Source organism: Coregonus lavaretus (assembly GCF_964263955.1).
Source record: "Coregonus lavaretus genome assembly, chromosome: 18".
Classification (NCBI taxonomy): domain Eukaryota; kingdom Metazoa; phylum Chordata; class Actinopteri; order Salmoniformes; family Salmonidae; genus Coregonus; species Coregonus lavaretus.
The window spans coordinates 4,462,210-4,488,667 of NC_140005.1; the positions used below are offsets into that span (position 1 = coordinate 4,462,210).

Genomic DNA, 26,458 nt, shown 5'->3' on the forward strand with positions numbered 1-26,458 from the left:
CCCCCCCCCCCCCCCCACAACCAATGGTTGAGTTTAGGATTGGAGAAGTTTTTATTTAAAAATTTTAAAAATTTAAATTTTTTAGAAGTGGACTCAGATCCTAGACCTGTACTTAGGCGAAACGTCACCCCTGAGCGTGACTGACCTTGGAAGGTTGAATCCTACAGCATCACATACTATCTGCAAGATAACCCAATCTCCTATTTTTAAAGGCTCAGGGATATGTTGATGATGTCACACGGATTTTGAAATAAAACCTGGACAGTCTAAAACAGCTGGAAAATGACTTCATTGCTCTCGCTGTCTGTACCTTCTACATCTAGTCGAGGTTTAATTAAGATATTGCCAGAGTCAAATCATTGTTTTGTCTTCTGGCGTGAGTCATTTATCATATTAGGATTGTAGCTGCTGTTCCTGGTTCTGCTGAGGAAAGGTACAGACGTCTATATTATCAAATACAATACTTTTTTTTTTTTTAAGTTGATGGCTGCTGAAGTTTATGAATGACTAGTTGTATAGGATACCAAGTAGACCGGTTCAGTTTGGGAGGAGGGGGTGGACTGCAGTAGTAATAGCAAACTAGGATAATTTTGTATAAAATGTTCACTCTTTGAAAAATAAAATCTCTGTTCAGAAGTGTCTCTGTATTTCTGACTTTTAGATTGTCTTCAATTTACAGGCTGTGCAAACTAATATAGAACTTATGTATACACACACACACATTGTATCCACACACACACACAGTATCCACACACGTTGAAGTGGATCACTCATAAAGTAGGGGTCATTGTTCCGTTAATCATCATTGTTTAATGGTTTCCATGACGCCCTTATTGCAGCTTTAGGATGATTGCTGTGCTATTTTATTAGCGATTTGATAGTTAAGTGTTTTTTCATGTGCATTTTTGTTTTACTGATTGTTTTATTCTAGTCATTTTGAACCTCCAATGAAGAAACCGGATAAGAAATTGTGCACAGATGTCAATACAATGTCTGTTCTTCCACATTGGTTCAACTTTAATTTCATTGAAATTACATGGAAACAATGTTGATTCAACCAGTATGTGCCCAGTGGGTTTTTGCCATCAACAAAGTCCAGCTAGCCAGATTTTTTTACTTTTCAATTCCTGCATTGAAGTGATTATCCTATTACCTCCTGAAGGACTATATAGTACAGGAGTGGGGGACATATATTACTCAGGAGGATTCCTTCGTAGTTTCAAGAGGAATAAAACAAACCCTGAGTTAGGAGTAAAAAAAAAAAAAATGGACTTCTTCAACTTGGATTCCTACAGGAAAAAAACTTGACTGGGTAGGCAATCCACTCACAAAACCAAAAGTGTCCACATAGAACTGTATGCCTCCCTCTCTCGTGACTGAATGTGGTGTTGACTGCAGCAATTTAACAACATTGCCCAAATAGCCCAGCCAGTCGGCTAATTTTTTTTTTAATACTCATTCTCTGAACAACAAACTCCTACTCATCAGTGACATTAATGTGGACAAATGTTTTGATGTTCTGTGCCTACTACTATCTGCTTAACCAAGCCACACCATCTGGCCATGTTTACCTTGACAAACGTCATGCTGTGGGTCGTGGAGGTCCTTCATCAGTCAGTCTTTCTCTTGTATTTTACCAGTTGACTGAGGAACACATGATCATTTACAGCAACAACCTGGGGAATAGTTACAGGGGAATTAATGAGCCAATTGGAAGCTGGGGATGATTAGGGAATTTTGCCAGGACACCAGGGTTAAACACTCCTACTCTTACGATAAGTGCCATGGGATCTTTAGTGACCACAGAGAGTCAGGACTCCCGTTTAACAGCACCATACACAGGGCAATGTCCCCTATCACTGCCATGGGGCATTGGGATATTATACTTTTTTTTAGACCAGAGGAAAGAGCGCCTCCTACTGGCCCCTCCAACACCACTTCCAGCAGCATCTGGTCTCCCATCCAGGGACCGACCAGGACCAACCCTGCTTAGCTTCAGAGCCAAGCCAGCAGTGGGATGCAGGGTGGTATGCTGCTGGCCCAGGTCACACCTGTACTGCACGTAACCTCTTTTCAATGCATAGCCTGTACAATCATTACAGTGCCTTCAGAAAGTATTCACACCCCTTTACTTTTTCCATATTTTGTTGTGTTACAGTCTGAATTAAAAATGTATTAAGTTGAGATTTTGTGTCAATGGCCTACACACAATACCCGATAATGTCAAAATGGAATTATGTTTTTCATTTAAAAAATGAAAAGCTGAAATGTCTTTAATCAGTAACAATTCAACCCCTTTGTTATGGCAAGCCTAAATAAGTTCAGGAGTAAAAATGTGCTTAACAAGTCACATAATAAGTTGCATGGACTCACTCTGTGTGCAATAATAGTGTTTAATAAGATTTTTGAATGACTGCCTCATCTCTGTACCCCACACATACAATTATCTGTAAGGTCCCTATGTCCAGCAGTGAATTTCAAACAAAGATTCAACCACAAAGACCAGGGAGGTTTTCCAATGCCTCGCAAAGAAGGGCACCTATTGGTAAATGGGTAAAAAAAAAAGCAGACATTGAATATCCCTTTGAACATGGTGAAGTTATTAATTACACTTTGGATGGTGTATCAATACACCCAGTCACTACAAAGATACCAGCGTCCTTCCTAACTCAGTTGCCGGAGAAGAAGGAAACCGCTCAGGGATTTCACCATGAACTTAACTTAAAACAGTTACAGAGTTTAATGGCTGTGATAGGAGAAAACTGAAGATGGATCAACAACATTGTAGTTACTCCACAATACTAACCTAATTGACAGAGGGGAAAGAAGGAAGCCTGTACAGAATAAAATATTTCAAAACATGCATCATGTTTGCAACAAGGCACTAAAGTAATACTGCACAAAATGTGGTAAAACTATTAACTTTTTGTCCTGAATACAAAGTGTTATGTTTGGGGCAAATCCAATACAACACATTACTGAGTACCACTCTCCATATTTTCAAGCATAGTGGTGGCTGCATCATGTTATGGGTGTGCTTGTAATCGTATAGGACTGGGGAGTTTTCAGGATAAAAAAAGAAACAGAATGGAGCTAAGCACAGGCAAAATCCTAGAGGAAAACCTGGTTCAGTCTGCTTTCCACAAGACACTGGGAAATGAATTAACCTCTATATCAGAAGGTGTGAAAAGATGGCCCTGAAAATCGTACGGCAAGAGATACCGGTGCAGTATCTTTATCAACCTTTTATTTCAGTATTTGCTCTGTCACTCCAACACTCACAGGGCCCTACACACTCACACACACTGTCTCTCTGCACACTCACAGGGCCCTACACACTCACACACACTGTCTCTCTGCACACTCACAGGGCCCTACACACTCACACACACTGTCTCTCTGCACACTCACAGGGCCCTACACACTCACACACACTGTCTCTCTGCACACTCACAGGGCCCTACACACTCACACACACTGTCTCTCTGCACACTCACAGGGCCCTACACACTCACACACACTGTCTCTCTGCACACTCACAGGGCCCTACACACTCACACACTGTCTCTCTGCACACTCACAGGGCCCTACACACTCACACACACTGTCTCTCTGCACACTCACAGGGCCCTACACACTCACACACACTGTCTCTCTGCACACTCACAGGGCCCTACACACTCACACACACTGTCTCTCTGCACACTCACAGGGCCCTACACACTCACACACACTGTCTCTCCAACACTCACACACACACTCACTCCATCATTTTCTCACTCACCAAAGTGGTCAAGACTACAACAGGCCTCCGCAGTGCTCACATGGTAGCCAACAGTTCTTCATCATTGGCCAGAGAGAAGACAGGGAAGAACCCACCATTGACCTCCAGGCTGCTGTACACATTGATTTGGTTTGTCATTCTATCATTTTTCACGGAATCTGTGTGGTGATTAAATAGAATTTATTTAGAATTTATCAGAATACATTTTCCAGAAATAGTTTAACCAGCTCCGTGTATTCTTCGAGTCAAGTGAGGGAATGCCACTCCTCCGAGCTCCGGCAGCACTACACCCCTGCTTCCACCGCAGATTCGGAAGGCCGACTTAGGCGGATGCGTTGGATTGAGACGCAGCCCATGCAACAAAAAAAACGTATCTCGTATCTTAAATTGACGGATTTTGAAGGGGATGTTTTTTTTTATTATGTTACTTAGATTGACACGGGTGCCTCCATGTTCTCTGCTCCCATGCCCACTGCCTTAGTTAAGGCATGCCTCCATGTTCTCTGCTCCCATGCCCACTGCCTTAGTTAAGGCATGCCTCCATGTTCTCTGCTCCCATGCCCACTGCCTTAGTTAAGGCATGCCTCCATGTTCTCTGCTCCCATGCCCACTGCCTTAGTTAAGGCATGCCTCCATGTTCTCTGCTCCCATGCCCACTGCCTTAGTTAAGGCATGCCTCCCTGTTTTCTCTTTCCCTGGTGGTTAAGATTGTAAATGCATACCTCACATCTGGTATTGTTCCTATGCTAAAACTTCAATCCATGGGAGAGTCAGAACTCTTCATTGAGACTATGCTAAATCTTCAATCCATGGGAGAGTCAGAACTCTTCATTGAGACTATGCTGAAACATCAATCCATGGTAGAATCAGAGCTACATTTAAAATTTGTGCCGAAATCAAAATTAAGGAAAAGTTATCTTGCTAATTCAGCAGGCAAATGGTGTGAAATAGGCTTTCAGCAGGCTATGGGTGTCCACATCACCAACAAACTAACATGGTCCAAGCACACCAAGACAGTCGTGAAGAGGGCACGACAAAACCTATTCCCCCTAAGGAGACTGAAAAGATTTGGCGTGGGTCCTCAGATCCTCAAAAGGTTCTACAGCTGCACCATCGAGAGCATCCTGACTGGTTGCATCACTGCCTGGTATGGCAACTGCTCGCCCTCCGACCGCAAGGCGTACGGCCCAGTACATCACTGGGGCCAAGCTTCCTGCCATCCAGGACCTCTATACCAGGCGGTGTCAGAGGAAGGCCCTAAAAATTGCCAAAGACTCCAGCCACCCTAGTCATAGACTGTTCTCTCTGCTACCGCACAGCAAGCGGTACTGGAGCGCCAAGTCTAGCTCCAAGACGCTTCTAAACAGCTTCTACCCCCAAGCCATAAGACTCCTGAACATCTAATCAAATGGCTACCCGGACTATTTGCATTACCTCGACTAACCGGTGCCCCCGCACATTGACTTGGTACCGGTACTGGTACCCCCTGTATTAAGCCTCGCTATTGTTATTTTTACTGCTGCTCTTTAATTATTTGTTACATTTATTTCGTATAATTTTATATTGTATTTGTTTGTGTGATTTTTTTTGTATTGTTTCTTAAAACTGGATTGTTGTATTCGGCATATGTGACATAACATTTTATTTTATTTGATTTGAAATAGACTTTCAGCAGGCTATGGTGTGAAATAGGCTTTCAGCAGAATGTGGTGTGAAATAGGCTTTCAGCAGAATGTGGTGTGAAATAGGCTTTCAGCAGAATATGGTGTGAAATAGACTTTTAGAAATGTCGTCTTTATTTTATTACGTATCATTAATGCCGTCGTTGGTGTGGATCGTGGCTGGGTCCTGTCGATATTTTGTTGTTGTTGTTGTTGTAAATCTAGCTATTTTAGCCCCTAGTGGTTCAACTCTACCATTGAAATCATGATGTCGAGGCACCTTGAGAAGGTTCCTCTACGTCATCTCAAGGGCGGGGTTCAGTATAAAATACACTCCAACAGAACGTACTGCAGAGTGTGGAATTTGGTCAACAACAAAAAATGAATGGCTTATTTGCTACGTGAGGTTTATTTGATCTAATAGAAGTTTGGTAATGCTTAAGTTGTAATGAGTGTACTGATATACAGTGGCTTGCGAAGTATTCAACCCCCTTGGCATTTTTCCTATTTTGTTGCCTTACAAACTGGAATTAAAATGGATTTTTTGGGGGGTTTGTATCATTTGATTTACACAACATGCCTACCACTTTGAAGATGCAAAAATTGTTTGGATGTGAAACAAACAAGAAATAAGACAAAAAAACAGAAACTTGAGCATGCATAACTATTTAACCCCCCAAAATCAATACTTTTTTAGAGCCACCTTTTGCATCAATTACAGCTGCAAGTCTCTTGGGGTATGTCTCTATAAGCTTGGCACATCTAGCCACTGGGATTTTTGCCCATTCTTCAAGGCAAAACTGCTCCAGCTCCTTCAAGTTGGATGGGTTCCGCTGGTGTACAGCAATCTTTAAGTCATACCACAGATTCTCAATTGGATTGAGGTCTGGGCTTTGACTAGGCCATTCCAAGACATTTAAATGTTTCCCTTAAACCACTCAAGTGTTGCTTTAGCAGTATGCTTAGGGTCATTGTCCTGCTGGAAGGTGAACCTCCGTCCCAGTCTCAAATCTTTGGAAGACTGAAACAGGTTTCCTTCAAGAATTTCCCTGTATTTAGCGCCATCCATCATTCCTTCAATTCTGACAAGTTTCCCAGTCCCTGCCGATGAAAAACATCCCCACAGCATGATGCTGCCACCACCATGCTTCACAATTTTAGTCTCATCTGACCAGAGTACCTTCTTCCATATGTTTGGGGAGTCTCCCACATGCCTTTTGGCGAACACCAAACGTGTTTGCTTATTTTTTTCTTTAAGCAATGGCTTTTTTCTGGCCACTCTTCCGTAAAGCCCAGCTCTGTGGAGTGTACGGCTTAAAGTGGTCCTATGGACAGATACTCCAATCTCTGCTGTGGAGCTTTGCAGCTCCTTCAGGGTTATCTTTGGTCTCTTTGTTGCCTCTCTGATTAATGCCCTTCTTGCCTGGTCCGTGAGTTTTGGTGGGCGGCCCTCTCTTGGCAGGTTTGTTGTGGTGCCATATTCTTGCCATTTTTTAATAATGGATTTAATGGTGCTCCGTGGGATGTTCAAAGTTTTGGATATTTTTTTATAACCCAACCCTGATCGGTACTTCTCCACAACTTTGTCCCTGACCTGTTTGGAGAGCTCCTTGGTCTTCATGGTGACACTTGCTTGGTGGTGCCCCTTGCTTAGCGGTGTTGCAGACTCTGGGGCTTTTCAGAACAGGTGTATATATACTGAGATCCTGTGACAGATCATGTGACACTTAGATTGCACACAGGTGGACTTTATTTAACTAATTATGTGACTTCTGAAGGTAATTGGTTGCACCAGATCTTATTTAGGGTCTTCATAGCAAAGGGGGTGAATACATATGTAAACACAACTTTTCCGTTATTTATTTTTTAGAATTTTTTGAAACAAGTTTTTTTTTTTTTTTTTCACTTCACCAAATTGGACTATTTTGTGTATGTCCATTACATGAAATCCAAATAAAAATCCATTTAAATTACAGGTTGTAATGCAACAAAATAGGAATTAAAAGCCAAGGGGGATGAATACTTTTGCAAGGCACTGTAAATCTCTCTCGGACAAGGTGACTTTTATCAATGTATTCGGCTCTATTTACTCTCAGATTCGAAAATGCTAATTAGCATCAAAGTAGACGTCATGCAAAACTACACATCCCTGCAAGCTTCTGCACGTCAGAAGCTTGCAGAAGCAGGTAGCTTAGTGGTTAAGAGCGTTGTGCCAGGTCGCTGGTTCTAATCCCCGAGCCGACTAGGTGAAAAATCTGTCGATGTGCCCTTGAGCAAGGCACTTAACCCTAATTGCTCATGTAAGTCGCTCTGGATAAGAGCGTCTGCTAAAATGTCAAATGTAGCTGACACCTTTGCTAACAGGTATTGTGTCAATTTAAAACTTGCACAAGACAGTTCACAGAATTGTCAATTTAAAGAAATGTAGCCAATTTATTCAGTACTGAATTTAGTTAACATTAGATAGTTAATCCAGAGATTCTTACATTTGCCTTGATTCGGCAGTCTCGTCCAGATCCTCATGGCATTTGTAGTTATTTATGATAGCCACATTAGCAGCTAATTAGCATTTTATATTTTTTTGGGGAGTAAATATATTGATGAATATATAAGTCCCCTGTAGCTCAGTTGGTAGAGCACGGCGTTTGCAACGCCAGGGTTGTGGGTTTGTTTCCCACGGGGGCCAGTATGAAAATGTATGCACTCACTAACTGTAAGTCGCTCTGGATAAGAGCGTCTGCTAAATTACTAAAATGTAAATAAATGTCACCTTGTCCTAGAGAGATTTACACGGTAAGCCTACGCAAAACACAGACCTTATTTTAAATGAATGGTGTAAAAATGATTGGAACCATTTCCTTGTTTGACCGCTAGGTTTTATGGGTATGGTACTCTATTTAGCTTTGCACCATTATTTTCCCACCAAACAAATGATGACACTTCCTGAACATAATGTCATTGTGGGAAGGGCCTGTTTTCTTAAAGGAGAACTACTACAAACTATCAGGGTGGAAAGTGATAAAGGACACAGAACATTTTAAAAACAATCATAATAAATACAATAATCATAAAAAAACTTTCTTAATGAGAGAGATTGTAACTAGGACTATGAAATAATTAAGAAATATGTTAAATATTGTATTATTTTATGGCTTATATTTCTCTTAGAAGTTGATGAATAACACATGACAAAAACGCCTACTTCCACTGAAATTCTTTTTTCAAAATGCATTAAAAAAAACATTCAACATCCATATATATATTTTTTTAAGGTAACCTAACCATACAGTGCGTTCGGATAGTATTCAGACCCGTTGACTTTTTCCACATTTTGTTACGTTACATAATGACAAAGCAAAAACGGGTTTTTAGAAATGTTTGCAAATGTATAAAAAATATAAAACTGAAATATCACATTTACATAAGTATTCACACCCTTTACTCAGTACTTTGTTGAAGCACCTTTGGCAGCGATTACAGCCTCGAGTCTTCTTGGGTATGATGCTACAAGCTTGGCACACCTGATTTTGGGGAGTTTCTCCCATTCTTCTCTGCAGATCCTCTCAAGATCCTCTTCCATTTAAGAATGATGGAGGCCACTGTGTTCTTGGGGACCTTCAATGCTGCAGACATTTTTTGGTACCCTTCCCCAGATCTGTGCCTCGACGCAATCCTGTCTCTGAGCTGTACGGACAATTCCTTCGACCTCATGGCTTGGTTTTTGCTCTGACATGCACTGTCAACTGTGGGACCTTATATAGACAGGTGTGTGCCTTCATGGCCAATCAATAGAATTTACCACAGGTGGACTCCAATGAAGTTATAGAAACATCTCAAGGATGATCAATGGAAACAGGATGCACCTGAGCTCAATTTCGAGTCTCATAGCAAAGGGTCTGAGTACTTTTTAAAAAATTATAAAAACCTGTTTTTGCTTTGTCATTATGATGCATTGTGTGTAGATTGAGGAAAAACATGAATCCATTTTAGAATAAGGCTGTAACGTAACAAAATGTGGGAAAAGGGAAGGGGTCTGAATAGAGTGGAGAGTGGAGACGAATGGATTCAGTTCAGTCAGTGGTCCTGATGGGCAATTTAGATGCGGGTAGGTAAAATGGCAGAAGTGGATGCTGAGTTCGAATCAAGCAGCGTGTCGAGCAAAGTTGATGAAGATGAATGTCCTGAATGGAAAACATTAGAATGAAACATTAGTGTTGAGAGGAGGTTAATTATTTCAACATTAGTGTTTAAAAGTGGAACAAAAAGAAAGAAGAATTACTTTATACTATTCCAGGTATTCCTTAAAGAGGTAGGGTTTCAAGTGTCTCCGGAAGGTGGTCAGTGACTCCGCTGTCCTGGCGTCTTGGGGGAGCTTGTTCCACCATTGGGGAGCCAGAGCAGCGAATAGCTTTGACTGGGCTGAGCGGGAACTGTGCTTCCGTAGAGGTAGGGGAGCTAGCAGGCCAGAGGTGGATGAACGCAGTGCCCTCGTTTGGGTGTAGGGTCTGATCAGAGCCTGAAGGTAAGGAGGTGTCGTTCCCCTCACAGCTCCGTAGGCAAGCACCATGGTCTTGTAGTAGGCAAGCACCATGGTCACCTCTCCTGTGCAGAGGTGATAAAAATAATTGAGAAAACAAGTGATGCTAGTGAAGATATGGTAGTGGATGCACCACAGCCTGTAGTAAATGTTTGCAGCCAGACAAAATATACCCTGTGTGTTAAAAAGGTGGATTTTGTGGCGTTCATTGCCACAGTTAGTTATAAACTGTCTCAAAGAAGTCTAAGAAACTGGACATTATTGTGGCTGCGGCAGAAAAGTTTTTGATTTTACATCTGAAGACTTGATTTTACATCTGAAGACTTGATTTTACATCTGAAGACTTGATTTTACATCTGAAGACTTGCAAGGGGTACTGGCGCCGGAAGACGGCCCGCCCTCCCAGGCTCCCCTTGAGCCTGTGTAGGGATCAGATCTGTCTATTTTCTTTAACAGTAAAGTTGTTAATGATTTAGTTTATTTTATTTTTGGTAGTTTGGTATATCTAGGTCCTGTGTAGCTCAGTTGGTAGAGCATGGCGTTTGCAACGCCAGGGTTGTGGGTTCGATTCCCACGGGGGGCCAGTATAAAAATAAATAAAAAATGTATGCACTCGCTAACTGTAAGTCACTCTGGATAAAAGTGTCTGCTAAATGACCCTCAGCAGCCTCCACTGATACATGTAGTTTGTTCTGTTTTTTGGTGGAATCCTGTTTCCATCCCACCCAGTAGGTAACGGGATGTACATGAAATTGTGCAATTCATCAATAAGGCCCAAGGACATGTGGTATATGGCCAATATACCATGTCTAAGGGCTGTTCTTACCCACGACGCAACGCAGAGTGCCTTGACACAGCCCTTAGCCGTGGAATATTGGCCATATACCACACCTCCTCGGGCCTTCTTGCTTAAATATGCCACAGCTGTCAGCCAATCAGCATTCAGGCCTCGAACCACCCAGTTCATTATCGCCAATATACCATAGAAGAAGAAGTGGTCCTGATGAGCCCTTCCTAGCAATTCTAGCTTATACTGGCAACAACAGCAGCATGGCGCTAGTTAAAATTGTAAAATAAAGTTATGTTTATTTCGATGGGCAAGGGAGAAATTCCTTGTAATATTGGTCACCATCTGGATGTCACCATGACATGCCAATTAGCTAACGTAACGGCAAACCGTTGCGAATGACCAGTGCAACGGTGTCGTATCGAGGTGCTTGCTCGTCTCTGTGAAGGGCTCTTCTTCTTTTATAATATTATGGCTGTCCGCAAACAAACATTAGAGGTGCATGCCACCACCTACTGTACTGGAATGTGTAGTCAATCACGGGTCGTCACTAGTTACCACAGCCACAAAGTCCTAATTATGGCTAAACCACGCCTATTCCGACAATTGATCTTCTTAAATTCTGATTTTAACCCTAACCACGACCTTAACCACGCTGCTAATCAAATGCCTACCTCTAACCTTAAATTAAGACCAAACCCAATCACAGCTTTGAAGGGCTCATCAGGACGACTGACTGAACCGACTGAACCGAATCCGTTCGTCTCCACTCGACTCGCGCTGCGGGACTTACGTCGTCAGTTTGGACAGCAGGCGTGACCCGGTCCCTGCTATTGGGAGGAGGAGGAGGAGGAGGAAAGCAGTCCCATGGTGGACGGAGGAGTGTGGAGCGATGGTGAGGAGTAGGAACAGGGCGTTTAGAGTACTGAAAAGGACGCATAACTTCCAACATCTGATTCAGTATAAGCAGGCCCAGGCCACGGTGAGGAGAACTATCCGTCAGGCAAAGCGGTCATGTTGGCATCGGTTCTGTGACACCATTGGAAGGGGCGACACCTGTGGGAGAAGTGTGGGGGATGATTAAGAGGATGAGTGGGGTCGGAAGAGAGTGGGATTATCCAGTGTTGACGAGTGGGGAGGATGCGGCAGTAACAGATGAGGAGAAGGCAGAGATGATGGCCAAAGCATTTGTCCAAGTGCATAGCTCTGCAAATCTGTCAGAGGATGGGCAGAGGGGGAGAGAGAACACGAGAGAGGAGCATCCTGGAGCGCTGGAGAGGAGGGAGGATGTAAATGATGTGTTGAATGCAGCATTTACCAGGGCAGAGGTGAAAGGAGCAATAGGTAATGCTGGGTTAACTTCACCTGGGAAGGATGAGGTATGCTATGTTATGTTGGCCCATCTTAGTGATGAGGCACTGGATAAGGTATTGCTGTTGTACAACAGAGTGTGGGAGGAGGGGAAACTACCAGGCAGCTGGAAGGAGGCAGTAGTGGTACCAATCCGGAAGCCAGAGAAGGATCCAACGAGGCCAACAAGCTATCAGCCAATAGCTTTAACATCACATGTATGTAAGATTATGGAACATATGATTACGGAGAGGCTAACTTACTTCCTGGAGAGCAGAGGGCTAGTATTGCCATGTCAGAGTGGGATCAGGAAGGGTAGGGGAACTATGGACCCAGTGCTCTTCTTAGAAGCAGAGGTCAGGAGAACTCAGGTGAACAAGGAGACTGTTGTAGCTGTCTTTTTTGATGTGGAGAAGGCGTATGACATGATGTGGAAGGAGGGGTTGTTAATCAAGCTTGATATTATGGGGGTAGGAGGAAGAACATACAACTGGATAAAGGATTTCCTGTTTGGAAGGTCTATCCAGGTGAGGGTGGGGAAGTTTCTATCAGACATCTACCTGGTGGATAACGGTACACCACAGGGGAGCGTGATTAGTCCTCTGTTGTTCTCAATCATGATCAATGATGTACAGCCGGATATTGGGAGGTCGTTATTTGCAGATGATGGGGCCTTATGGAAGAGGGGAAGAAATGTGCCATACATAGTCAGGAAGGTACAGGAAGCAATTGATGAGGTAGAGCGGTGGGCATTAATGTGGGGATTCAGGTTCTCTGTAGAGAAAACTCAAACAGTGTTCTTTACCAGGAGGAAGGTGGGAGATGAGGTATGCTTGAGGTTATATGGGAGAAACTTGGAGAGGGTGGGGGCCTTCAGGTTCCTTGGGGTATACTTTGATACTAGACTGACCTGGGCAGAACACATTGACAGAGTGGTGGGAAAGTGTAAGAAGGTGCTAAATGTGATGCGCCGTCTGACGCGGAAGGAGTGGGGGGCTGGGCGTTCCTCATTGAGGACCATGTATGTTGCATTGATCTGATCTGTAATAGACTATGGAAGTATAGCATATGGTTCGGCAGCCCGGACCTCACTGGAAAGGCTAGATGTCATACAGGGGCAAGGACTCAGAATATGTAGTGGGGCGTTTCGGACGTCCCCAGTGGCTGCATTACAGGTGGAGATGGGGGATATGCCATTGCAGATTAGGAAACAGCAGCTGGCAATGAATTACTGGGTCAACCTACAAGGACATGGGGTGTCTCATCCTGCGAAAGGGATTTTACAGGCATGCTGGGAACATGAGCGAAGACAGAACACGAGCTTTGGGTGGGTGGGTAATACCCAGGCGAAGGAGATGGGACTGTATGGAAGGGAGTTTAGTCCAACGGTAGCTATTCCTGTAAATCCACCATGGCTACTCCCGCCTCCAGTAGTTGATCTAGAAGTGTTGGAGAGACTACAGAAAGATAGGGAGAGTGTTGTTCCATCTGATTTGTTTAAGAGACGTCTGGATACTGTGTATCAGGATTTTGTGGCCATTTACACAGATGGTTCACAGAAGGACATACTGGGTCAGCATTTGTAGTGCGGGAATGTGGGGTGGAAGTCAGGAAACGTTTTACAGATCATCTGGCTGTATATACGGCGGAGCTGATGGCCATACTGTTGGCCTTGCAGTGGGTGGAGGAAGTCAAACAAGACAGAGTAGTTATTTGCTCTGACTCATGTGCAGTGTTAATGAGTCTCCAGTCCTTTAGCTCACATAGCAGACAAGACCTGCTTTATGAAGTGCTACAAACCCATGGCAGGATTAAACAGATGGGTATTCAGATAAGATTTACTTGTGTCCCAGCCCATGTGGGGGTGGAGGGGAACGAGGCAGTTGATGTACTGGCTAAACAAGCACTTAGTAGTGGGGACGTTGATGTTGTAGTTTCAATGAGCAAGGCGTTGTAGTTTCAATGAGCAAGGCAGAGGCAAAAAGCCTGATATGGACAGTGATGGTGCAGAGATGGCAGGAGCAGTGGAATAGAGATAATAAGGGAAGGCATTTATTTCAAGTACAGAGGAAAGTCGGGGAGGGGAGGATGGCAGGAAGGGACAGAAGAGAGGAGGCTATTTTTTACAAGATTAAGGGTTGGACACAGCCAGTTGAATAAGACATTAAATGTGATAGGAAAGCATCCAACAGGAAAGTGTGACTATTGCCAGGAAACAGAGACCGTAGAGCATGTATTGCTACAGTGTGGGCAGTATCAGAGGCAAAGAGAGAGGATGAGATCTAGTATGAGGGAGAAGGAGATACAGAAAATTAGTTTAAAGAGTAAATTGAGTAGAACGTCATTAGATATAGTCTCAAATATTATACTTTTTTTTTTAAAGCAACGGGGCTGGAAGGTATGATTTAGTTTCTCCCTGTCTCTGGTCCAAACTCCAGTACGGTAGGTGGCGGTAATGCGCCATACCGTTGGATGCCAACCGCCGATAAACCCCACTGAAGAAGAAGAAGAAGAAAGAAGTGACCCGGTCCCTGTCCTCTCCCAGAACTCCATAGTGTTGGACAGAGCAAGCTGACAGCTATCCGAGCAGCTGTTTTAGAGGCTAACTCGGGATAATCAAAACCATTACAAGGAAATCATCAACAGTAGACAGTTGGATTCAAAGTAAACTTTCGCAACGTTACGAAATTGCTAGCTTGCTTCGTGTACCCAGCTTTTCGCTAGCTAGCGCGAATCAGCTAACACATCTCGTCGAAACCGTCAAATAACTTGTTAGCGTAGCTAGGCATTTTTAGCTTTTGTTGTAAAGGTGGGACTTTACAATGGGATCCAGAGCATCGACATTACTGAGAGAGGAGGAGATCGAAGAAATCAAAAAGGAGACTGGCTGTGAGTTGAGTTCTCCACTTTTACCAAAGCTGTTCGCTAGCTAGCCAACGTAGTGATTACTAAGTAGCTGTATTGGCTCAGTCAGGACTGTCTCTCTCTCTCTCACCATCTCTCTCTCTCTGTGTGTGTGTGTACACATTGTAGTCAGTCTGTAGCCAACTAACAGTTAATGACAAACTCTCACTCTCCTGTAATATCAAAGCACTTTGTTATTTCACATAAGTAACTACACTCTATACACAGCAGTACATGGACACCCCTTCAAATTAGTGGATTCGGCTATTTCAGCCACACCCGTTGCTGAAAGGTGTATAAAATCGAGCACACAGCCATGCAATCTCCATAGACAAACATTGGCAGTAGAATGGCCTTACTGAAGAGCTCAGTGACTTTGAACGTGGCATCGTCATAGGATGACACATTTCGTCAAATTGCTGCCCTGCTAGAGCTGCCCAGGTCAACTTTAAGTGCTGTTATTGTGAAGTGGAAACGTCTAGGAGGAGCACCGGCTCACAGCCACGAAGTGGTAGGCCACACCAGCTCACAGAACGGGACTGCCAGAGTGCTGAAGCACATAGCCCGTAAAAATCGTCTGTCCTCAGTTGCAACACTCACTACCGAGCAAAGTCAGCACAATAACTTTTCGTCGGGAGCTTCATGAAATGGGTTTCCATGGCGAGCAGCAGCGCACAAGCCTAAGATCACCATGCAGTGCCAAGCTTCGGCTGGAGTGGTGTGTGTGTGTGTATATATATATATATATATATATATATATATATATATATATATATATATTAGTGTAGCTAGTTGACTCAATGGCGCTGGAGGGGATGGCTGCCGTTTTATGGACTCTTAACCAACCGTGCTATTTTTTTTCACATTGTAACTTATTTTGTACATAATGTTGCTGCTACCGTCTCTTATGGCCGAAAATAGCTTCTGGACATCAGAACAGCGATTACTCACCTTGAACTGAACAAATAATTTTTCTTTAATGAGTCGGACGAGAGGGATTTGCTCCAGACACCCAACAGGGCCCTCATCCCCGTCATTCGCAGTAGAAAGAAAATGAGATATCGCGGAAGGAGATCGGGGTGCCTGGTAAGGAGCCGGCGACGAGTGGCTAATCTGCCTTTGCCATCGATACTATTGGCCAACTTACAATCGCTTGATAATAAAGTGGACGAACTACAAGCACATATATCCTACCAACGGGACATTAAAAATGGTAATATCTTATGTTTCACCGAGTCGTGGCTTAACGAAGACATGAATAACATACAGCTGGCGGGTTATACACTGTATCGGCAGGATAGAACAGCAGCCTCTGGTAAGACACAAGGGGTGGCGGTCTATGTATATTTGTAAACAACAACTGGTGCACGATATCTAAGGAAGTCTCGAGGTTTTGCTCGCCTGAGGTAGAGTTTCTCATGATAAGCTGTAGACCACACTATCTACCAAGAGAGTTTTCATCTATATTCTTCGTAGCTGTCTATTTACCATCACAAACCGATGCTGGCACTAAGACCGCACTCAAAGAACTGTATACGGCCATAAGAAAACGCTCATCCAGAGGCAGCGCTCCTAGTGGCCGGGGACTTTAATGCAGGGAAACTTAAATCCGTTCTACCTAATTTCTACCAGCATGTTAAATGTGCAACCAGAGGGGGAAAAAACTCTAGACCACCTTTACTCCACACACAGAGACTCGTACAAAGCTCTCCCTCGCCCTCCATTTGGCAAATCTGACCATAATTCTATCCTCCTGATTCCTGCTTACAAGCAAAAACTGAAGCAGAAAGCACCAGTGACTCTGTCAATAAAGAAGTGGTCAGATGACGCAGATGCTAAGCTACAGGACTGTTTTGCTAGCACAGACTGGAATATGTTCCGGGATTCTACAGATAGCATTGAGGAGTACACCACATCAGTCACTGGCTTCATCAATAAGTGCATCGATGACGTCGTCCCCACAGTGACTGTACGTACATACCCCAACTAGAAGCCATTGATTACAGGCAACATCCGCACTGAGCTAAAGGGTAGAGCTGCCGCTTTCAAGGAGCGGGACTATAACCCGGAAACTTATAAGAAATCCCGCAATGCCCTCCGACGAACCATCAAACAGGCAAAGCGTCAATACAGGACTAAGATTGAATCGTACTACACCGGCTCCGACGCTCGTCGGATTTGGCAGGGCTTGAAAACTATTACAGACTACGAATGGAAGCACAGCCGCAAGCTGCCCAGTGACACAAGCCTACCAGACGAGCTAAATCACTTCTATGCTCGCTTCGAGGCAAGTAACACGGAAACATGCATGAGAGCACCAGCTGTTCCGGACGACTGTGTGATCACGCTCTCCGTAGCCGATGTGAGTAAGACCTTTAAACAGGTCAACATTCACAAGGCTGCAGGGCCAGACGGATTACCAGGACGTGTACTCCGAGCATGCGCTGACCAACTGGCAAGTGTCTTCACTGACATTTTCAACCTCTCCCTGTCTGAGTCTGTAATACCAACATGTTTCAATCAGACCACCATAGTCCCTGTGCCCAAGAACACTAAGGTAACCAGCCTAAATGACTACCGACCCATAGCACTCACGTCTGTAGCCATGAAGAGCTTTGAAAGGCTGGTCATGGCTCACATCAACACCATTATCCCAGAAACCCTAGACCCACTCCAATTTGCATACCGCCCCAACCCCAACAGATCCACAGATGATGCAATCGCTATTGTGCTCCACACAGCCCTTTCACACCTGGACAAAAGGAGCACCTATGGGAGAATGCTATTCATTGACTACAGCTTAGCGTTCCAGAGGACCGAGCACGCCCCCATTCTCATCGACAGGGCTATAGTGGAGCAGGTTGAGAGCTTCAAGTTCCTTGGTGTCCACATCAACAACAAACTATCATGGTCCAAACACACCAAGACAGTCGTGAAGAGGGTACGACAAAACCTATTCCCCCTAAGGAGACTGAAAAGATTTGCCGTGGGTCGTCAGATCCACAAAAGGTTCTACAGCTGCACCATCGAGAGCATCCTGACTGGTTGCATCACTGCCTGGTAAGGCAACTACTCGGCCTCCGACAGCAAGGCGTACGGCCCAGTACATCACTGGGGCCAAGCTTCCTTCCTGCCAGGACCTCTATACCAGGCGGTGTCAGAGGAAGGCCCTAAAAATTGTCAAAGACAAGCGGTACCGGAGCTCCAAGTCTAGGTCCAAGAGGCTTCTAAACAGCTTCTACCCCCAAGCCATAAGACTCCTGAACATCTAATCAAATGGCTACCCGGACTATTTGCATTGGAATAATGGTCTGGGGCTGTTTTTCGTGGTTCGGGCTAGTTCCAGTGAAGGGAAATCTTAACGCTACAGCATACAATGACTTTCTAGAAGGTTCTGTGCAGCCAACTTTGTGGCAACAGTTTTGGGAAGGCCCTTTCCTGTTTCAGTGCCCTACCTCACTAATGCTCTTGTGGCTAAATGGAAACAAGTCCCCGCAACATCTAGTGGAAAGCCTTCCCAGAAGAGTGGAGGCTGTTATAGCAGCAAAGGGGGGACCAACTCCATATTAATGCCCATGATAGTCCAGTGGATCACAACAATGAAACAAACTACTGACAAAGTATGGACAAGCATTGTAGAAAAAGGGACTAAATATCAATCTCCTACTCCTTTACACGATTGTAGTCCTGTGTAGAAATTATGTCGTACATTGAGACCTGAAGCATTTAAAAGCATGATCCCAACAATCCTGTCACTAACACTAACTTTTGTGTTTTTTTTGCAGTTTCCCACAGCCAGATCACACGGCTCTACAGTCGCTTTACCAGCTTGGACAAAGGAGAGAACGGCACGCTCAGGTAGAGACAGCAGCACCATCATGCACTGCCACTGGTGCACAAACAACAAGCTTGATGAAGCACTCAGACTTACAGCCGAACACTCAAGGACTGTCATAGCCAGGACACAATAGGCCTACATAGGGGAATTTTTATTTTTTATTTATTTATTTTATTTAACCTTTATTTAACCAGGTAGGGGAATTTATAACGTCCTCTGACTCTCTGTGGGAGGGGAGGCATTAGTGATGGAGGAAAAATTGATAGTTACATATAGCAATATTATTTTTGGACGATATTAAATCGATATCCTTGAAAAAATAAAATAAAATATTTTGCAACTGTAGGTAGCATTAGCCGGCTGTACCTGTGCCAAAACTATGGGATTTTTCATCCTATAGCTTGTTCTCCATCTTCTTTTTAAATAGTGAGACAACATGTTTTCAGCACTTTATTTCCATGACTGATCAAAACTCATTTTCTTATGCTCTCTCTACAGCAGACATAGTGAGCAATATGTTTGGAACATCAAATCACAGTATCGAATGGCAATACATATAGAATCTCGAGAATCGCAATAGCTATCGTATCAGCACCTAAGTATCGTGATAATATCGTATGGTGAGGTCCCTGGCAATTCCCAGCCCTAGGAGGCATTGTAAGTGATTTACAATTGATTGAAATGAGAGCTGATGGTGTTTGTCCAATGGAAATAGTTGATTTCTGCCAATAGCTGCTGTTCTATCCATTCTATTTGTTATGGAATGTAGCCAACCACAAGCGAAGAGAGTATTGAGGATACGAGACGGCTGTAAGAGATTTACTTGACTCTGTTCGTGATTGCCCTTCGTCCCCACATTTACGTCTCTATGACCGTCAGAGCCAACTTGGGAATGTGCATAAGGACACAGTGTGGTTCCATGCCAGTGAATATCGCTTAGAGACACGTGACCATTTCCCTTTACTTAGAAGTGGCCATGCAAGTACAGGATGTTCTGAGCTGATGTCATGTTGGAAGTTGAGTGCATATTTGAAGTTTGTAGCCTCATCCTCTGGTCTGTGTACACACGACTCCTTTGGCCAAGAGGCTTCACTCTTGGCTCAGGCGTTGCCCGCACTTCCCTAATACCCATACTAGTGGTGTGTTTGTCACTGGGTAAACTATGTTTTAGAAGAACCAGATTGTTATGACTCGAGTCTGACAACTGACAAGCCTGTTTCCAGTATGAACAGCAGGAGTTGCGTGCCACAGACCGCACCACGTAGACATGTCCTTTATTTCCACATCTAGTGCATGTGAGTGACGGAAAACAAAACGTTACGTTGCAAACAGACATGGAAGACGGTGTGATTGACCTCCGAGTTCTCAATGCGCTCTGTCCTTCAGAGGAAAAACAGTCACTTTTTTAATCCCATCACGGTTTTTATCTCTGAGTGGCTTGGGCTCAGAGTTTTCACCCACTATGCAGAAAGAAACCTCCTAGATTCCAGCCACACATTGACCCCATTTATCCAGTCTGTCTTTGAAATTATGTTACTACAGACTATTAAGCTGGGTGGGGGTCATTAACCAGATATAATACTGAAATGGAACCGCACCACTTTGTCTGTTTACACATAACAAATGTGGGTTCTCTGTGTCCTCTCAATGAATCACCCAGTCTGTATTGGGGTATACAGTGGGACTAGCATCCAGTCTGTATTGGGGTATACAGTGGAGCTAGCATCCAGTCTGTATTGGGGTATACAGTGGAGCTAGCATCCAGTCTGCATTGGGGTATACAGTGGGGCTAGCATCCAGTCTGCATTGGGGTATACAGTGGAGCTAACATCCAGTCTGTATTGGGGTATACAGTGGAGCTAACATCCAGTCTGTATTGGGGTATACAGTGGAGCTAACATCCAGTCTGTACTGGGATATACAGTGGAGCTAGCATCCAGTCTGTACTGGGATATACAATGGAGCTAGCATCCAGTCTGTATTGGGGTATACAGTTGGGCTAGCATCCAGTCTGTACTGGGGTATACGGTGGAGCTAGCATCCAGTCTGTATTGGGGTATACAGTGGAGCTAGCATCCAGTCTGTACTGGGATATACAGTGGAGCTAGCATCCAGTCTGTACTGGGGTATACGGTGGAGCTAGCATCCAGTCTGTATTGGGGTATACAGTGGAGCTAGCATCCAGTCTGTACTGGGATATACAGTGGAGCTAGCATCCAGTCTGTACTGGGATATACAGTGGAGCTAGCATCCAGTCTGTATTGGGATATACAGTGGAGCTAGCATCCAGTCTGTACTGGGATATACGGTGGAGCTAGCATCCAGTCTGTACTGGGATATACAGTTGGGCTAGCATCCAGTCTGTACTGGGGTATACGGTGGAGCTAGCATCCAGTCTGTACTGGGGTATACGGTGGAGCTAGCATCCAGTCTGTACTGGGATATACGGTGGAGCTAGCATCCAGTCTGTACTGGGATATACGGTGGAGCTAGCATCCAGTCTGTATTGGGGTATACAGTGGAGCTAGCATCCAGTCTGTATTGGGGTATACAGTGGAGCTAGCATCCAGTCTGTATTGGGGTATACAGTGGGGCTAGCATCCAGTCTGTATTGGGGTATACAGTGGAGCTAGCATCCAGTCTGTATTGGGGTATACAGTGGAGCTAGCATCCAGTCTGTATTGGGGTATACAGTGGGGCTAGCATCCAGTCTGTATTGGGGTATACAGTGGAGCTAACATCCAGTCTGTATTGGGGTATACAGTGGAGCTAGCATCCAGTCTGTATTGGGGTATACAGTGGGGCTAGCATCCAGTCTGTACTGGGATATACAGTGGAGCTAGCATCCAGTCTGTATTGGGGTATACAGTGGAGCTAGCATCCAGTCTGTATTGGGGTATACAGTGGGGCTAGCATCCAGTCTGTATTGGGGTATACAGTGGAGCTAGCATCCAGTCTGTATTGGGGTATACAGTGGAGCTAGCATCCAGTCTGTATTGGTGTATACAGTGGGGCTAGCATCCAGTCTGTACTGGGATATACAGTGGAGCTAGCATCCAGTCTGTATTTGGGTATACAGTGGAGCTAGCATCCAGTCTGTATTGGGATATACAGTGGAGCTAGCATCCAGTCTGTACTGGGGTATACAGTGGAGCTAGCATCCAGTCTGCATTGGGGTATACAGTGGAGCTAGCATCCGGTCTGTATTGGTGTATACAGTGGAGCTAGCATCCAGTCTGTATTGGGGTATACAGTGGAGCTAGCATCCAGTCTGTATTGGGGTATACAGTGGGGCTAGCATCCAGTCTGTACTGGGATATACAGTGGAGCTAGCATCCAGTCTGTATTGGTGTATACAGTGGAGCTAGCATCCAGTCTGTATTGGGATATACAGTGGAGCTAGCATCCAGTCTGTACTGGGGTATACAGTGGAGCTAGCATCCAGTCTGCATTGGGGTATACAGTGGAGCTAGCATCCAGTCTGTATTGGTGTATACGGTGGAGCTAGCATCCAGTCTGTATTGGGGTATACAGTGCTATGAAAAAGTATTTGCCCCCTTCCTGATTTTCTCTACTTTTGCATATTTGTGATACTGAATGTTATCAGATCTTCAACCAAAACCTAATATTAGATAAAGGGAACATAAGTGGACAAATAACACAACAATTACATGTTTATTTCATAAACAAAGTTATGCAACACCCAATTCCTGGACCTGAGGCAGCAAAGCATCCCCAAACCATCACACCACCACCACCATGCTTGACTACTGTGGAATGCAGAGTTTGGTTTTCGCCAGGCATTACTGGAACCATGTCGTCCAAAAAGTTATACTTTTGAATCATCTGTCCATAGAACGTTCTTCCAAGAGTCTTGATGATCATCCAGGTGCTTTTTGGCAACTTGAGTCAACCTTTTGGACGGGTCCCATTATGCCTGGCGAAAACCAAACTGCATTCCACAGTAAGAACATCATACCAAAGGTCAAGCATGGTGGTGGTGGTGTGATGGTTTGGGGATGCTTTGCTGCCTCAGGACCTGGACGACTTGCCTTAATAGAAGGAACCATGAATTATGCTCTGTATCAGAGAATTCTACAGGAGAATGTCAGACCATCCGTCTGTGAGCTGAAGCTGAAGCGCAGCTGGGTCATGCAGCAAGACAATGATCCAAAACACACAATCAAGTCGACATGAAAATTGCTAAAAAGCAACAAATTGGAAGTTTTGGAATGGCCTAGTCAAAGTCCAGACCTAATCCCAATTGAGATGTTGTGGCAGGACTTGAAACAAGCAGTTGATGCTTGAAAACCCACACGTCACTGAGTTAAAGCAGTTCTGCATGGAAGAGTGGGCCAAAATTCCTCCACAGCGACGTGAGAGACTGATCAACAACTACAGGAAGCATTTGGTTGGAGTCATTGCAGCTAAAGGTGGCACAACCAGTTATTGAGTGTAAGGGGGCAATTACTTTTTCACACAGGGGAATTGGGTGTTGCATAACTTTGTTTATGAAATAAATGAAATAAATATGTAATTGTTGTGTTTTTGTCCACTTATGTTCCCTTTATCTAATATTAGGTTTTGGTTGAAGATCTGATAACATTCAGTATCACAAATACGCAAAAGTACAGAAAATTAGAAAGGGGGCAAATACTGTTTCATAGCACTGTACAGTGGGGCTGGGCCTGATTTTAAAGCTGGTCTGGTGAATCCAAGGTGACTTGTCTTAGTCATTAATCAGTTGCCACAACACTACAGCCATGTCAGGTATACAATGGAGCTAGCATCCAGTCTGCATTGGGGTATACAGTGGGGCTAGCATCCAGTCTGTATTGGGGTATACAGTGGGGCTAGCATCCAGTCTGTATTGGGGTATACAGTGGAGCTAGCATCCAGTCTGTATTGGGGTATACAGTTGGGCTAGCATCCAGTCTGTACTGGGGTATACGGTGGAGCTAGCATCCAGTCTGTACTGGGGTATACGGTGGAGCTAGCATCCAGTCTGTACTGGGATATACGGTGGAGCTAGCATCCAGTCTGTATTGGGGTATACAGTTGGGCTAGCATCCAGTCTGTATTGGGGTATACAGTGGAGCTAGCATCCAGTCTGTATTGGGGTATACAGTGGAGCTAGCATCCAGTCTGTATTGGGGTATACAGTGGGGCTAGCATCCAGTCTGTATTGGGGTATACAGTGGAGCTAGCATCCAGTCTGTATTGGGGTATACAGTGGAGCTAGCATCCAGTCTGTATTGGGGTATACAGTGGGGCTAGCATCCAGTCTGTATTGGGGTATACAGTGGAGCTAACATCCAGTCTGTATTGGGGTATACAGTGGAGCTAGCATCCAGTCTGTATTGGGGTATACAGTGGGGCTAGCATCCAGTCTGTACTTGGATATACAGTGGAGCTAGCATCCAGTCTGTATTGGGGTATACAGTGGAGCTAGCATCCAGTCTGTATTGGGGTATACAGTGGGGCTAGCATCCAGTCTGTATTGGGGTATACAGTGGAGCTAGCATCCAGTCTGTATTGGGGTATACAGTGGAGCTAGCATCCAGTCTGTATTGGTGTTTACAGTGGGGCTAGCATCCAGTCTGTACTGGGATATACAGTGGAGCTAGCATCCAGTCTGTATTGGGGTATACAGTTGGGCTAGCATCCAGTCTGTATTGGGGTATACAGTGGAGCTAGCATCCAGTCTGTATTGGGGTATACAGTGGAGCTAGCATCCAGTCTGTATTGGGGTATACAGTGGGGCTAGCATCCAGTCTGTATTGGGGTATACAGTGGAGCTAGCATCCAGTCTGTATTGGGGTATACAGTGGAGCTAGCATCCAGTCTGTATTGGGGTATACAGTGGGGCTAGCATCCAGTCTGTATTGGGGTATACAGTGGAGCTAACATCCAGTCTGTATTGGGGTATACAGTGGAGCTAGCATCCAGTCTGTATTGGGGTATACAGTGGGGCTAGCATCCAGTCTGTACTTGGATATACAGTGGAGCTAGCATCCAGTCTGTATTGGGGTATACAGTGGAGCTAGCATCCAGTCTGTATTGGGGTATACAGTGGGGCTAGCATCCAGTCTGTATTGGGGTATACAGTGGAGCTAGCATCCAGTCTGTATTGGGGTATACAGTGGAGCTAGCATCCAGTCTGTATTGGTGTTTACAGTGGGGCTAGCATCCAGTCTGTACTGGGATATACAGTGGAGCTAGCATCCAGTCTGTATTGGGGTATACAGTGGAGCTAGCATCCAGTCTGTATTGGGATATACAGTGGAGCTAGCATCCAGTCTGTACTGGGGTATACAGTGGAGCTAGCATCCAGTCTGCATTGGGGTATACAGTGGAGCTAGCATCCAGTCTGTATTGGTGTATACAGTGGAGCTAGCATCCAGTCTGTATTGGGGTATACAGTGGAGCTAGCATCCAGTCTGTATTGGGGTATACAGTGGGGCTAGCATCCAGTCTGTACTGGGATATACAGTGGAGCTAGCATCCAGTCTGTATTGGTGTATACAGTGGAGCTAGCATCCAGTCTGTATTGGTGTATACAGTGGAGCTAGCATCCAGTCTGTACTGGGGTATACAGTGGAGCTAGCATCCAGTCTGTATTGGTGTATACAGTGGAGCTAGCATCCAGTCTGTACTGGGGTATACAGTGGAGCTAGCATCCAGTCTGCATTGGGGTATACAGTGGAGCTAGCATCCAGTCTGTATTGGTGTATACGGTGGAGCTAGCATCCAGTCTGTATTGGGGTATACAGTGCTATGAAAAAGTATTTGCCCCCTTCCTGATTTTCTCTACTTTTGCATATTTGTGATACTGAATGTTATCAGATCTTCAACCAAAACCTAATATTAGATAAAGGGAACATAAGTGGACAAATAACACAACAATTACATGTTTATTTCATAAACAAAGTTATGCAACACCCAATTCCTGGACCTGAGGCAGCAAAGCATCCCCAAACCATCACACCACCACCACCATGCTTGACTACTGTGGAATGCAGAGTTTGGTTTTCGCCAGGCATTACTGGAACCATGTCGTCCAAAAAGTTATACTTTTGAATCATCTGTCCATAGAACGTTCTTCCAAGAGTCTTGATGATCATCCAGGTGCTTTTTGGCAACTTGAGTCAACCTTTTGGACGGGTCCCATTATGCCTGGCGAAAACCAAACTGCATTCCACAGTAAGAACATCATACCAAAGGTCAAGCATGGTGGTGGTGGTGTGATGGTTTGGGGATGCTTTGCTGCCTCAGGACCTGGACGACTTGCCTTAATAGAAGGAACCATGAATTATGCTCTGTATCAGAGAATTCTACAGGAGAATGTCAGACCATCCGTCTGTGAGCTGAAGCTGAAGCGCAGCTGGGTCATGCAGCAAGACAATGATCCAAAACACACAATCAAGTCGACATGAAAATTGCTAAAAAGCAACAAATTGGAAGTTTTGGAATGGCCTAGTCAAAGTCCAGACCTAATCCCAATTGAGATGTTGTGGCAGGACTTGAAACAAGCAGTTCATGCTTGAAAACCCACACGTCACTGAGTTAAAGCAGTTCTGCATGGAAGAGTGGGCCA

General features: G+C 44.6%; 1 protein-coding gene across 1 annotated transcript in view; it reads left to right on the top strand.

The window, feature by feature from the left end:
• The first annotated feature begins 14,661 nt into the window (after positions 1 to 14,661).
• Positions 14,662 to 26,458, top strand: part of LOC311146041 (calcineurin B homologous protein 1) — a 41,656-nt gene continuing 29,859 nt past the window's right edge. Inside the window, exons 1-2 of the mRNA XM_084182486.1 lie at positions 14,662 to 15,008; positions 18,809 to 18,881. Coding sequence (XP_084038612.1) covers positions 14,942 to 15,008; positions 18,809 to 18,881 — 140 coding nt within the window. The 5' untranslated portion in view covers positions 14,662 to 14,941. The remainder of the gene's footprint in view (positions 15,009 to 18,808; positions 18,882 to 26,458) is intronic.